At 35.4% G+C, this 16,159-nt stretch overlaps 1 protein-coding gene across 2 annotated transcripts in view; it reads left to right on the forward strand.

Moving 5' to 3' along the window:
* Nucleotides 1-9,982: 9,982 nt before the first annotated feature.
* eda (ectodysplasin A) overlaps nucleotides 9,983-16,159 on the forward strand; it is a 94,221-nt gene continuing 88,044 nt past the window's right edge. For both annotated transcript variants that reach the window (XM_088925143.1, XM_088925144.1), the window contains exon 1: nucleotides 9,983-10,432. In XM_088925143.1, the coding sequence (XP_088781269.1) occupies nucleotides 10,121-10,432 (312 nt within the window). In that variant the 5' untranslated portion in view covers nucleotides 9,983-10,120. The remainder of the gene's footprint in view (nucleotides 10,433-16,159) is intronic.

Raw genomic sequence — 16,159 nt, forward strand, 5'->3', positions numbered from 1 at the left:
TATTCTTTGACAAGTTGAAATTAAAAATGTCATGTGCCATAAATGTATTATATATCTTTGACACTAGTGATTCTTTTTTCTTAAAAAGAGGTGTTCTTCCCTACTATTTAATGTGAGGAATGAAGTGGATCTGAATGAGATAAGTTATGGTAATTGAGGTATATTCACAGGCAGTGTTCAGAGAGGCTCTTACCTCCCAAGACTGGTGAGAGTCTCAGGTCTCCAACAGTGATAACTACTACACAGCTAAGGCTCAAGCCTGTTTTATGTTAATGCTTTTCCCGAGCCAGCAGGGTTTATTCTCTACAGCTTGGTGATGCTTTTTGAAAGGCTTTGATTAGCTTGCAATTGTTGCACTATCTCTTGGGAGAACCATTCAAAAGCCTTTAATCTTAATATGAAAAGTACTGTAAAGTGGCGTGTTACCCCAGTCCACCTAATACTGAGTGGCTTTTTAAATACCTTTGGCAGAAGTATCAAATACTTAAGAAAAAAGCTAAGACAACAGTTCAGTCCTTAAAAGGATGTAATTGCATCATAAGCATACAATACTATTTAAATAGCATACATTGCATGTGTACAACTAAAAAAACTAGAATTAATGCTAGGTTGCCTAACCTTCTTGTGCTCCTTGCTATCCTGGACATCTATGTATCTTCCACAACTAACCAGGAACATATTTCCACAGCTGTGGAAATCTTCCAGAAGATTTTTTTCGAAATGGCTATGAAAGATTTCCTATTTCAACATTTAGTGTAAGCCTGCCAATCTGTAGAATTTGGCTTGCACAAATGCTTGGAAAGAGCATCTGTATTTCAAATGTCATGTCGGTAATTCATTAAATAATGTGAAATATAGAGCATCCTTTCTATTAGTTGCATAGGCCTATTGGAAGCCAGAAGCTTTTTTATCATTTCTGAATGTTCATCTTGCCCTCTGTCGTGTACATTGTATCATACATGTACAGTAAGCATGGTTCACTAGGTACAACAACATCCAAGAATTGAATGCTTTGTGAATGTTTGGAATACTTGGTGAGATTGGTTTGGTTTAACCCACTTAGTTAATGGGTAGCCTTCCAGGTACGGGACAAGGAGGCTAGAACCCCATTCAGAGAGGAGTGAACCAAGGGATAGGTGCAAGCTGAAGGTGGGGTAGAGGAGGGTTGCTTCAGACAAATGTGAAGGGAGATTTTGTGTTCGATGTGTAGAGCTAATTTCCGTAAAGATGGTGATTAGGTACAGCTGTGCGAGATTGACTTGTCATTTTTCTCCCTTTTGAACTTCCATTTAATGTAACCATGTGTGAATGACACCTGAAAATGGCTTTATGGTCAGAATGTGTTTCTACTTTTGGAAATGTATTACTTTCTACTTTTGTAAATGGAATTATCCTGTACTTGTTCCTTTGCAGCTCCCCTCTCCCTGTAGTAGTATTATATTACTATTGGTAAAGATACACTGTGCACTACTAGGACAATAAAAAGCCAGCATGCCCTTGTACAGTATATCAATAAGAAGAGGCTTAGGCAATATGAGGTAGGTGACAACCAGTTTTAACTCTGACTAAAACAGAAATTGAGGAGAAACACTGTAAAAAAAAAATACTATATACATCTGGGAAATTAGTTATATTGAATTCCTTCCACTTTGGGGAGACAACAGAGGATGATATATTGTCGAGTTCATTTACTCAGGTTGACAAATAATCTATTGTTACATCCAATTACCATCTTTTCACGACTCCTTTTCATGCAGGAATTGGATTAACACTTCTTTGATTTACTTAAAAGCAAGTCTGAATAAACAAAGCTGCAGCCCACCACTTTGTGTTGCCCGCTAAAGTACATTTGTTAATCTAACTGAAAACAGCTGCAATTATTTATAAATCTCTTTTTTTGTTGTCCAAAGCCGATTGAAATCCACAAGGTAGAACACTCTCAATGGTAAAATACAGCTCATCAATGTGCCGCGTAGTAAATATGGAAAAATAAAAAATGAGACACATGAATCAAGATATATGCTTATTTTTCAGAATGTTAACACTAGCTCTTAAAATCCTGGAGTGTAGTTTTTTTTTTTTTTACAGGTAGCCTTTTAACCATACGCCAAACTAATTACACCAATTCTTGAAGTACGGTGACTAGAATGTAAGACATAAATAAAATTAAAAATGCAATAGAAAATTATGTAATTTCCTCACACTAGAGAAAATGGGAGGTAATAAGATGATATCAGCTGGAGTCCCTTTCTCTCATCACTCCCTGAGTATGTCATTATGCAATAAATGGTATAGAAAAGAATAAAAACAGATTTATTGTCTTCTCAGATGTAGTCACTTGACTGTGGACAAGATATTTGCTTTTTAATTTTAGAAGGATCCTATAATAGTTATATTTATCTTTTTTTTCTTTTAAATGTAACTACCTGCTTTGGGGTCATAACATCTTAAAGATGTAAAGGCATTAGTCATCAACATGTTCAAGGACATGCACTGTCTCATTCTATTAAAATACATTCAATAACTTTCATCAACTATTTTGATACAGTACTATTGAAAATACTACTTTTTTCTGTACCCGCTGTCCATATCTTCTTACAGGTGTCATCATGACAGCTGATAGTTCTATTTTAAAATTAAGAATTTATGCTTAAAACTCATTTATAACATCAAAAGTTAATCCAGCACTTTAAAATCCCCTTCTTTCCAATGTTGGAGAACGATAAAAGACATATTTGTATTTAGCTAATTATTTTATTACCCTTGGATATCTGTTAGACTGCAGAACGTCCCTTCATATCCCAGCATTCTTCGGATCAGAAACAGGGTATGAAAGATATTCTTGTACATCTGTTGGACAGCTTGCCACAGTCACACATTGCTGAGCCATATTCAAAGATGTGTGTGGTCTATGAATGTATTTTATTCATAGTGTAATGGCTATGAAATATTGTAAGGTGCAATGATATCCTGAACATGAGTTTGGGGTCTTGGGAAATAGAATGAATTGAAGTGTTTTGACAAAGAAAGGTCTTATCGGCTCATGATTCTCCACTCCACATTCATGAACTCATTAATGAAGTGCCTAATGAATAAGTAAGTACAAGTAAAAACTAATTAGAAGACACCTGTCTTACTCTAATGGGAATTTCTGATGAGCAAATAGTTGAATGACAAGGCTCAATTTCAGATACAATTCTGAACCATCGTATCTGATAATTGGAAAGTAGTATCTCTGTTTTAAGTGACAAGAATACAGTGACCTTTTGGATGAACCTTATACCATGAGGCATAAGTATTGTACGCAATGAGTACAGGGGGAATTTAGTCAGTGAGTGGACATGCACGTGGAATTTTTGTAATCACAGTATGCATCAGTTTGCCACCAAAAATAACTTAAGGACCTCCAGAGCAGATAACCAGTAAAAAAGCACTAACTCAGAATGCAGGTTGAAACATATAATCCAGATGTTACATGACAAAATCCAGATCATGTCACTTTATAACGGTGTATGGGATTTTTCAATAATTGGAAGAATGCAGCAGGATTCTCAGCTCCTGGTTAGTGACCCCATTTATGTTTCTTTTGACTTCCCAAATGCTTGCACCTCTGTTCAGTGCTAACCTTCCTCTTCATCACTGCAAAACCTGCAGTTAGAAAAGATAGTCAAACTAAGGCCAATCAATACCAGTCTGGGTGGGTATATAATAATTGGGGATGTTAAATTTAAAAATTAGCGTTAGAAAGATGAGGTACAGGGGTTTGTAGCTATAAGCATGGGAGGCAACAGTTGACAATACCAGTCTGGGCGGGTATATAATATTTGTTGATTCTAAATTAAAAATATTTAGGTACTTATCAGTGAACAAAGAGAAGAAAGCAAAATGTACAGTATAGTGAAACAGAACCACAACTCTAATGGATAAAATCATCAAGGTCTAGGTATAATATTTAATATGACATTTACTGTATGTATTTTTAAGACCATTTGCAAATGTATGCAAATCTATACTTTATTTTGGTTCCAAGGTACTAAGAGAGGAGGAAAAAGCAATGAGAGCCAATGAAATTGAATCAGGTGTATGTCTTTAGGCAGAACTGGACTGTGTTATTACTCCATCTTGTTTTTAACTTCATCCATTTTCTATTAAAATAAAAGGCCTAAGTAGGTGAATGAAAAAAGTGAAGTCAGGGATTATGTAATCTGGGCTCCTAGGTTAATTACAGTTTGCTCTTCCATCGATCGCTCTACATCAAACAGTAGGAACCACAATAGCTGTAGCTTGGCAAACAAAAAGTGTGAAGCAGGGTATCGTGGGACACAAAGTCATAATAATTTGTCAGTTTTTTCAGTCAGTTGTAATACTTGAAAGTCAATTTTCTGCTTCACTGGAAGTCAGTGTTGAAGCCAACACCAAGAATAATATGTTGTCCAGACATGGCTGATGTTAAGCAAATTCAGCATGCATTTCACACAAAGCCTGTGCTCATGCTGGTTTTAGGCGGAGAAGTGAATTTGGCTGGTATTTCTCTTCAGTATTGTGATCAGTACCCTAGTTACCCTTGGAAAGGTTCATGTTCTGAAGTAGAGAAATCAAATCCATCTTTCTTCGTTTGAACATAACACATCAGACAATCAAAGTTCCTCCAGTCAACTGATTTCAGATGCCTTGGGCTAAATGATTTAAGTGCTTGCTCTAGAAAAGCATTATTATTGTGAAGACTTAAAATCATGTTTGAATTGAATGACAGTCAAACTTTTCAAGCAATTGTTATTCATAAAGTCATGGACCACAACAATAGAAAACAACACACCCATTTTAAGTGTGTGACTTACTTGGCCACAGATTTCCAATTTAGGTACCAGAGTCCTTGTTCAGAACTTGCTAGAAGAAGGAGATTGGGTGGGTAAACAATAAAAGTTGTTTTTAAAAACATGAGGAAATTATTACACTCTTCTGTTTTAATCATATTTTTCCAATTTATCCAAACACATTCCACAATATTAAAGTCTCTCAGCCTTGTGCTCCATGACAGCTGTGCAGACAGGAATGAATAGGGCAGCAGACATTCCCTTGCCTTGCCAAGATCTGACATATCCCATTATTTCAAAGGGAGCCTGACACTTTGAGGATTACGGATAGCTCCCAAATGGAGCAGCACAATGCATCCATCAAAAAGTGGGATAAGGAGTAATTTCACTGCCCTACACACTAGTGAATATTGCTTTGGGTGTGTAAGGTGATTGCACCCATTCACTCTAATGGTATTTGTTATTATTTTAAAAGGAGTTCCATAGAATATGTGCAACTCACCCAATGATGATAGTGTTCTTCTTTGTCTTCTTGTGCCTGTATTTTTAGTAGCATGAACTAACACCTGTATTGACTGACTTTTAAAGAAAGTACTGTATGACAGAGAAGCTAACTTTATTCTATTCATTCTGCTAATGATTCCAGCAACTGAGTTCCTAATTTAAAACTATTATATCTCTGTTTATGTAGGGTTAATATCTGTTACCTTGTGACTAAAAATATAAAGTGTTGAATCTAATGATTTCTAAACTTTTTTGTGTTTACATGTTTGTAAGAGAGGGAAGTAGTAGATTTTACATGCGTGGGTGCACACCAGTTATACTAAACATGCTCAGCAAGATAGAACCATTTCAAAATAGTGTCCAATGTAATGAACAGCAAGACTCAATTTAAACATTTCTGGTGAGAAAACAATTGATTTTCCAATGACCAAAGCTTTAGTCTAGCAGCTATCCGGTTGCAATCTTTTTACAGGCATTTCTTAACATTCCTACCTCACAGCACTGGGTCCCTGGGTTCAATTCCTGGGAGGCTGTGTGGAGTTTGTTTTTGTGGATTTCCTTCAGGTGCTCCAGTTTCCTCCCATAGTCCAAAGGCATAATGGTAGGTTAATTGGCTTCTGGGAAAACTGGCCCCGGTGTGCATGTGTGTGCATGTCTCTGCGTGCCCTACGATGAACAGTTTTATTTAATCATACAGTATATTGTAACGCTACAGGGTTCACGTGGGCGCCCTCACCGCTGCCGCATCAGGTCAGCCCCCCCACCGTCAGGGACTCAAACCCAGGCCTCCAGCATCACTCAACAGGGACCCAGCCTCTTGAGCCAAAGGGAAATCTCCCGTCAGCCCAGCGGCTGCGGCACCTGCTATTCACAGGGAAGGGCGGTGACGTCACCGCTCTGGTAAGCCAGCTCAGCTCCCGCAAGCAATGGAGGTCGTATGTGTTACAATATTATATGGGTGTTTCGGTTATATAATGGAGTCAATGCATTATAAAAAAAAAATTTTTTTGCTGTCAGCTCAACATGAGGTTTTAAATAGTGCTTCTCTTCTGGTTTGGGAATCATAATAGAATGAAGCAATATCTTATACATCAATATGTATTAAACACTTCATATTTATTGATCTATAATTGTCATGTATTCTTAAGAACAGCCTCAACATTACAGCTTCGGCAGTCAGGATGCAACTAGGAATGAGATGCTACTGTCACTGGTCTACAGCATAAATTCATATATTAAGAATAAGAGAGAGTAATAATACTTTATACAGGAACTGTATACAGTACACCACATATTAAAACTGAACCACCGCACTCTAGAGCTTAACTTTGAGATAACAACTCAAAGTACTTGTTAATAATGGTATAATAATGGTAGCTATGGACAGTCACTTTAAGTATAATGACATAAACTCATGTCATTCCTTATTTTGAACTGAAAATGAAACTGATGATTAGTCAGTTTAACATGCAACAGTAACAAACAAAAGGAGACAGAAAAAGATCAGTAACAATAATATAACACTGGTATGTTGTAATATGTATGATTACCAGGCCATTTTGGCAGATGGTTTTGTAACTGATTTTAACAATGGACAAGATCCAAAGATACTTTTTGTTTGTTTTTAAACAGGAAACATCAAAAACAGAACATTAAAATGGAATAACCAAAGATTTAATTTAGTACTTAATATACTGTAACAGGTTTGTTGCTTCTGAAACTGTAGGGATTGTCTTAAAAGCAAGGACCTTAAGTCTTTAACTGAATTGAGCAATACTTAAATGCATTTAAAAGTTGTTTTAAGCAGATAGTCACGCAATGAACAGATTAGATAGTTCATACCACTATTGCCCATTATACTGTATGTAGGTGAATTGTCAAATATTGAACATGTATAAAACAACAAATAAATAAATAAACACTGACTATACTGTACATGTATATTGCATATTCCTTTTTTTAAGTCACAGTCTTGGCTGTTTGAATGTTTATTGGGCTACATATGTGAGAATTATGTTGTTATGCCTTTTATTTTAATGTTTTAAAGATGTAAACTACCATATGTACTTAAGAGTGCATCTTCTTCCACTGTGTTGGTGTGAGTCCAGATCATTTTCTGAAAGCTTGAAAGCTGTTATATTACAACACAGAAATACACTCTCTCCAACATCAAAAAGAAGTTTAATGCAGCACATGCAAACTGTATTTCAGGCCTTATAAAATGAAGGTTGGCAAATTAATGTCTAGCATACAATCCCAGCAAATGTTTTTTGAAGAGAGCCATGATTGTGGGGGACTAGAGTTTTACTCAGGATTTATCTCTTCTGATTGCACCACATCAAGGTTTTCCTAGTTGTTAACAAAGTTATTATGGACAAACCCTCTGGCTTTTCCTTTGTGGTGTAAAGCATTTAAACTGAGGTACAGGTGCTGGAATTATATACTAAGTATTGAATGCGTGTTTGAAATATTTAACATGGGAATAATTAGGCTTAGACATTCCTTGTAACTCAAAGGTTGCCAAAGATTCCCATACTTCCATCAGGCTAACTAGTAGTACAATGAGCATGTTAAAATAAGGTTAGAGCTGCACAGACCTAATTATTTGAATGAAGATCCACTATTTATTTGTGCATTCAAACTGTGCATATATTATTTAGGAAAATCCATTCTAGTAACATAAATTAAGTTTTACTGAACTTTAGCTTTTTATGGATTGCATATCAAATCCATACTAACAGTAAAGAAAGAGATACGAAGAAACAAGAAGAATTTAAGTTTAGGAATATTCAGAATGGAAAACATTTTTACATGGAATTGTAGGAAGCTGACTGGAACTACCTCTCTTAGCATGTTGTTGAACCTGATCCATGGTATCCTTTAAGAAATGGCTTGATGGAATTCTTGGATCATTATGCTACTAGCAACCAAGTATGGCAGAATGGCTTCCTTTCATTTGTAACTAGTCTTTCGTAACTTCAGTGCTTGGGAGAACAATTGCTTGGTAATGTACTGGATTCGCAAAAAAAATTATTGGAAATTATCGTTATTGTTTGTTCCATTTCCTTTGATAGAATTATTAAATTTAAGACATTTAAAAAGAAATTTAAGAAATCTTACTGTTCTCAAAAGAATTGATTCCTTTTCTTTAATAGATCTTCTCCCTTTTTTAAATTGCTTTCAAGTGAAATACACTAAAAGATGACAAGGAAAATGCATTTTTTCCAAGCATTTGCGTGAAGTCTCGCACTAGTAGATGTGTCATCTCCAGATGTTTAGTCTATTTTGAGATTTTTTATACCATCAGACAGCCTCTGCGCTCCTTAATTAAAATGCATGTGTCATATGTTCTTGCTTTTTTTTTTATAAAGTACTTGCAAAGTCTTTTGGTGATAATTTTGGTGCATAATTACTAACTTGTACAAGTTTCAAACACAGCAAGTATTAAAGCTAAAGAAAGAGACCCTACTTAATCTTTGAGCTCAGTGAAGGGAAAACACACAAAAAGTTTCCTGTTGTGTAAAAATAAATTTTAATTATAACAGTATAAATCATTTCAGTCATGTACAGATCTAGATTTAGATGTGAAGAAGCATTCCAATAACGTTAATTAAAGTTTTGAGATGGAAAGTAAGTCAACTTTGATCATTTAATTTTGATCAGCAAATCAAATAAATGTGATCTGAAGAACATATAAGTTACTAAATGTGAACATCTAAAAAAAAGCAGCTATGTTTTCAACAGGGAGCCATGTACAGTAGGAGTAACTAGGAATATGTTACGGGAGTAGGTGATATTTTTTTAATAAACAGCTGTTTAATATGGACCTCGGTGTAAAGGATGTTCATGCTTTCTCCTACAGAGTACTCAGTAATAAACAGTAGTCAACTAAAGTCTTTTTAGATTTTATAAAAGTTGCCAACTTTATGATGTAGGGTATATAAAATGCATACTTTAAAGGTAAGACAGATAGTAAGAGATTAATCAAAATTTTAATTCCCTAGCTTTCTCAAAATAATAGCCACATTTGAACTACAGCGCAAATTTAGAAGAATAATTACACGCCCTTCACTTTGCTTTATTTATTGTAATTGTAATATGAGATATATTCTATAAACGGATTACACTTGATGGAGAATTTTCAAAATACAACTGCGATTTGAAATTTTCCAGAGCACGCTTACTGTTTTGTCAGGTTTATAAAATGTATCTTTTTTTATATATATAAATTACGTTTGTATATCAAATCGCCACGTGCATTTCATCACCGCCCAATAACTCTTTACAACAAACGTGCTTGATTCACAATAGTAAGTGCTTCCTGCTTTGCCTGAACCTTTCTTTGCTTTTCCCGAGGTCAGCACTTCAGCAGTTCTCTGCTTTAGACACCATGTCAGTTAACAAATTGCGTGAGTAACAATATGAACTTCATGGGCAAAGTTCTTCGAGTAATCCATAATGAATGACGTGACCTTTTGTATACCCTTTCATAAGCAGCAACTACTCCACATGAAAAGAAAGCATATGAAAGAAGGAAGAGAGGAGGGAAAATGGGTTGTGTTCTGCCTCCGTTACGTATCCAGTCCCCAATCAGAAACGCTAAAGGCGGATCCTAAAACCGGATTGTTACTAGTGATTGACGCGGTTTGCTAGTTTGGTTACTTATTCTGATCAAGGAAAAAGATCAGAGGAGTGGTTTTCATGTGGGCTTCTGCTTCAAAGTTACTGATCAGTAGTGGATCAGACCCCAGAAAGCAGCTGATTATGCTGAAATAGCACTACCTGTTTCTATTTACAAAAAAATGGCATCTAAAGGTTTAACAGAAAATGTTGCAAACTTAGAGGAGAAAGCACTGAAACCTGAACTTCCTACAACCTGCATGTGCAGGAAACAATGTAACAACTGTAAGATTTTCCTGGGATTCTTCGTATTGTCCCTCTCGTTGCATTTGATCACACTTTTCTGCTATCTGGATCTCAGATCTGAAGTGAAACGCGAGCTTTCACAGAAAAACAGAGATGAAATTGTGACGCCGGGTGCAACTGACTTAAATGAACCGCTTTCCCCTGAATACCATCTTTTGGACATCAGCTACCCTACAATGGACCAAGAGGTAATCGCAATAACACTATTTGTTTATAAACCGGCATCTGTACGATGAAAGCGATAAAGCCGTATCTAAAATAAGAGCGTCTAGAAATCGCAAGAAGAACATTGTGGTCCACCGCAGTTTATTTTTCTTCGACTAGAGCGTCAGTCAAGCATTTTATTTAAGGAAGGATCAGTTTGATCGTTTGTAACGACTGTGATTGGCTGCGTAAAACTATATCCAGTCACATTTGTTTTTTTTTTAAAAAAAGGGGGTGCCGGTTTTATTAATATATCACATTTATGAAATGCACAGATTATTTAATGGAAATTAATCGCTTTGAAGCACAAATGTTTTCTGTGAAGAGTAGGTTTATAACAGCTTCCGTTCTGTTAAACTGCGATGTCTCTTCATCCTGCTAGGTAAAGGTAAGTTAAAATTCTTCGACAAAGGGCTAAGGTTTCGAAATCGATAATGATACGGCGCTCCAACAATTAGATTTAAAAATAACAAAGATAAGACAATAAGTACTGTATTTTAGTTTTTTACTTCTTTTTGATTCGAGAAACTAAAACGTCTTTCTGCGTCCACCATACCGTTCTGTGGTTAAAGTTACTCCTCAACTTGTGTCAATGTGAAATGATGTATTGAGAACAGTAGGATTTGTGAATTTAGAATACAATACCGGTACACATGTTCTTGAAATGCAAACTCATACATTTGGAACTGGCACAGCTGCTGTTATACGGTGGAGGGGGAAAAAGAGAAAACAGTTTCAAATCTGTAGACTTAACTGGCCTTTTACACATGAGCTTATTATGACTGAACGTTTTTTTACAGTTTTGAGAGGTTTGTTCAAAGAACCCTCATATAATGCTGCATGCACGGATGAAAAGTTTACTTTACCTGGTTCAGATATTACTGAAATTACTGAAATAGTGGCTAACTTTAGGTTACTTCTGTATCCTCTTCGCCATGTGAAGAGCTATAGTTGATCTATGAAATAAAAAAAACAAACATGTATCCAAGCTCAACATGAAAGTTTCGGAAACAGTATGTAATGTTCTACAACAGTGCTGCACTACAGAGATGATCCCATTGGTATACGTACCTTCCCGCTCTGGAAATGTTTAGCTCTCAAATGAGACATGTCAGATAACAGGTACTGTTTGCTTTTACTGTGTCAGTGATGTATTAGCTGTTGAAGATTTATAGTTGGTGCTAGATTTCATGCAAAAGAGCAAGTCTATGTATCTCATGCCTTTACAAGATTTGCCCATTTACAGTAGAGCACTTTTAACTACAGCACATGAATATCATAGTTTACTGGTTGACTTTGTATTCAAGGGTAATGTTAAGTTACTGGAGGCTACATTTATGAATGTGTCATATGCAATATCTTTGTCATGCCCTTGAATATATTGTACACTGAAGCTACAGTGGTTAACACTTAGAGGAGATTAACCTGTGCTAAAATTGTAAAAAATTAGAGAAGCAAGTAAGCAGTGAGTAGTGAGAAGTATTTGATTTGGAACCTCTGTAAAAACTAAATAAAGCACTACTAAAATAGAAAATATGGCAAGTAGACGAGCACATAAGCTAGCTTAAGCAAATCCTTTCTTTAGACATTTGATTTACTGCTAACATGTGTATCTGATTTTCTTTAGTGTAACTTTCCATGTGAAAAATTGGGGTCATAAAACAGGTGTTTTGTGAGTGCCTGTCCACAGGAAGATTTCAGATTTACAATATGTGCTAATTGCAATACAATTAATCTTGCATTTCTGAGTGAACAATCAATCTTTCAAAAATACAAGACATGCAAGTACATCATTTGTGCATTTTACTTGCATATTTTCCTGTGATACTGCTAATTAACACAGCTTTTTGCAGCTGAGATTAAAATTGTATTTGTAAGACATTGACTGATACCAATGGTAGCATCAAGAAACATTTGCAGTAGTAAATCTTTTTCACACTATGGGGTTCTCTTGATCTACCATGAACAGATGACTCTGAAGCTGCAATAAATCCATCACATATATGTGCAAGAGAGTGTGTAAAATTTAAATCTCTTTTTCCCATTACTCATATTTGACAGGTGAAAATGCAGCCATCCCTGAGCACAAAACTCACTTGCACATATAAAAGCTTATTATTAAGTGAGCTTTATAGCTATAAACCACAAAGTCTGGGAGCATTGCATAGATATAAGTGTATGAAGAGCATCTCCAGCTGTTTTAAATAATGTTTGCTAAATACTGTGATGTGTGCTGAGTTCTTTAAAGCAGATGACAGTCGAATAATAAGGCTTGGTCCTTGCTGAGAATAGTTCAAGTGACTTGAACATACTTGTTCAGACTGGCAGCCAGAGATGAACTTTAGATGCCTGGAGAGATTCAAGCATGCCATTTGCATGTGGCACACAGAAATTCCACTCTATCCCAAAAGATTAACAAGGTACTTCAGTATTTCCTTGTTTGGCATATTATAATCTCTTGTGTTTTAAAATAAAAATGAAGCATTCCAGCTGTTACTGGAATTCTAGCATAAAGTTCTCTGTAAGATTATAATACAGTAAGTCTGCAGATTGTGAACGTGGTATGAAAGCCTAGCCACAGCTTTCAAAATGTTACTTTTGCCTAGACAATTTGAAAGTGAATGAAAGCTACTGACAGTTTTGTGTGGAGACCTCAATTTACAAAAATGCAAACGCTCTTGTAATAAATAAAACAGCACAAAAATACGAGCCAGTAAGGGAAAAAAAAAACAACAAAGAGGATGCCTTTCAATTACATACAAATTAGAAAGAACAAGACAGGAAATGTTAAAAATCCATCTGGCCTTCATTGGCACTATAATCAGATGAGACACAGAAAGTTTCGTGGTTTGTTGCAATCTTGTCACTGGAACCGCCTCAGATTCCACATCATAGCCTCTGACCTTCCTAACAGCTGCAAAGAAGAGTTGCAGGGATCTTATATTAACGTCTACAAGAATGCCATCCAAAGCCACATACAGTATTCTTTATATATTGTAAGGTTTCCAAAGTGAGAAATGTCAGCCTGTAAAAATTAAGTTGAGTGTTTTCAAAAGTGCTTTTATGTAAAACTTTTGTCTTCCGGTGCGTTTTCAAACACTGGATATGTAATACAGGCATATGGATAAGATGAAAATACTGAAAAATAAGACCTTGTATTAATGAGAAGATTATTCTATATTATCCCATTTTGTGTTCATTTGTGAAAAGAATGTCGTTCACTTTAAAGGAAAAAAAGGCACTGTCTTCAGGCTGTCTCTATATACTCAACTGGTGTCGCATTAAAAGTTTTGGAGCCAGAGTCATAAATTTATGAATGAAGTATAGAGATCAGTGGTGGAAAAACAAGACCACTCCCTGAAGCACTGTTATCCAGCATTACTTGTGATTAATTCCACCACCGGATCACCTGAGGAGATATATCTGTCTTGTCCCATGGCCCATTCTGTAATCCTTTTGAGTAACTACACCAAAGTATTAGGTTGTAGGATCATTAGATATTAGATACCACACAAATTTTCAGTGATAAACTGAAAGAAATACTGTTTTATTGTGAAACTGATTTATTTATTTTATGTTGTGTGTGTTCAGTGTGGAGTAACAATGAAACAACATTATATGTTTATTTCTTCTGTGGATATTACTTTACCTTTTGCCACTAAGTATTCTAATGCTTTTAGTTTGCTTTACACCTCTATGTCTGACTTACGTCTGGAATTTTGTTGGTATTTATTTCTGTGTTGTTACACCACCCATATTAGTGATTCAAAGGTGACAAGACAACAATATATTATTTTTGTATTGTGCCTGCAAAAACTGGAAAGTGTTCTTTCTTAGTTTAATTGTGGACGTGTAATGGAAGTAAAAGTATTAACTACTCTGAAAGGAAGAGATCCTACAATTAAGAAGACTTCACTGAACTACCACATTAAACCAGGTAAATAATCCTCTTCAGTTTTGAATACCTTGGGGTTAGTGGCAGTCATCCAGAACACAGTGTGAAATCACTGAATAAAACAGTTGTAGCCATCCTGGGAGCCAAGGCCAACCCTCACCTTTGTAATTAAATCATACTGTATTCTGTGTTCAGGAATGTTATCTCTTACAGGAAATTGTCTTAATGACTCCATTGTGTGAGGGAGCAATTACACTGTACTCCATTAAAATGAAGATGGCAACAGAACATGCACAGGTTCATAAAAATCTGTTGTTCTCAATGCATACAGGAAGCTGAATTAAGTGTAATGTAATCACAGTTGAATTTGCCCTGACGGGAAGTTTGTTTGTACGCTCTGTACTATTAAGTGGCACTGCTACTGGCATTCATACTGGACACAGCGGATCTATTTAATGAGTACCTTTACTCATTAATACTTGATTAATTGTCCTGCACTTAGAATATATTATTTATTCTGAATGCCTGATCATTCTTTTCAATGTCTGAGAGTTCAAATAATTACCTGATGTACAAATGCATACTTAAAGAATAGTAATTACATAAAAAGTGATAAAACCAGCCAAAAAGGGTTTTCATATTTCCCTGATCTTTTCCATAGCTGTAGGAGAACACAATTAAATAGACCTCCACTCGGACTCGGCTAATATTATTCAATAAAATAAACAATAAAAATATTTGCAACAATAAAAATACATTTGAGGACAGTACTTTTAGGCTGGAAGGTGCTGGTTCATATCCAAGCTATACCACAAGCTGCCTGATCTCATTTGGGCCTGCATGCAACTGCTTACGCAATCCCAGTGCTATGTGAGGTGAAGGTTTCTGAGAAATGTTCTTAAATGTACAAAAGCATCTATATCATATTGAAGCATGGTCTGGAACCAAACACGACTGAATCTAGTCAATACCCGATGGAAGACTGCTAAGGAAAATCAAGTGTTGTGTTGATTCACTAGTATTTGTCCCTCTAGACAAAAAATCCCAAACTAGTGAGTTAGCACTGAAACTAGTTACACAGGGATATCTGTTTTAATTGCTGTATTGGGACAGATTTGATTTAAATGTATTTAAAGATACTATGTAATACTAGGCACTTCCATTATATAATTATCATTACATATGTATTTGATAAACAACTATCTTTTCTCTGAAATTTTAACTGATTTGTTTGTTCTGTGCTTCAAGTAGAATCTGTTTAAACATTCTCCATTTTCCTATTATTATTATTATTTTATTATTATTATAAGAAACCTTCCTGTCTTCAATTAACACCTTTTCTACTCCTCTTGTAACACTAATTTACAAACTAGTTTAACAGTCATCAATCAGTCAAACAAAAGGTCATTTACATTCGTTTAAGGGTAAACAAAAGCAAATTACTAGCTACAAAATGTCTTTCTGGCATGGCTTGATTGATCAAGCTCTAAGTACAGACTTTAAGTTAGAGAGTTTACAATTTTAAAATATTTGTGTGGTTATCTTTATGGACTTGTTATCATTAAGTACAATAGTGTTCATATTTTGACAGTCCTGTACTCAGGAAATAATGAGTAATATTGGGTAATTTTTTTAGACCTTTTGAATGAGTAATGCGCTTTATATGTATAAGTAATGGGTATTTAATTTTTGTTAAGCACAAATTCAGATTATGGACAATTTTTGGGGAACAAATAACTGAGGAATGTGCATATAAGTAAATAAACAGATGAACTGAAGGATTGAAATGCAAGTTATACAGGCACTGGAACTAGCA

The sequence above is a fragment of the Atractosteus spatula genome, chromosome 9 (genome assembly GCF_055471065.1).
Source record: "Atractosteus spatula isolate fAtrSpa1 chromosome 9, fAtrSpa1.hap1, whole genome shotgun sequence".
NCBI classification, from domain to species: domain Eukaryota; kingdom Metazoa; phylum Chordata; class Actinopteri; order Semionotiformes; family Lepisosteidae; genus Atractosteus; species Atractosteus spatula.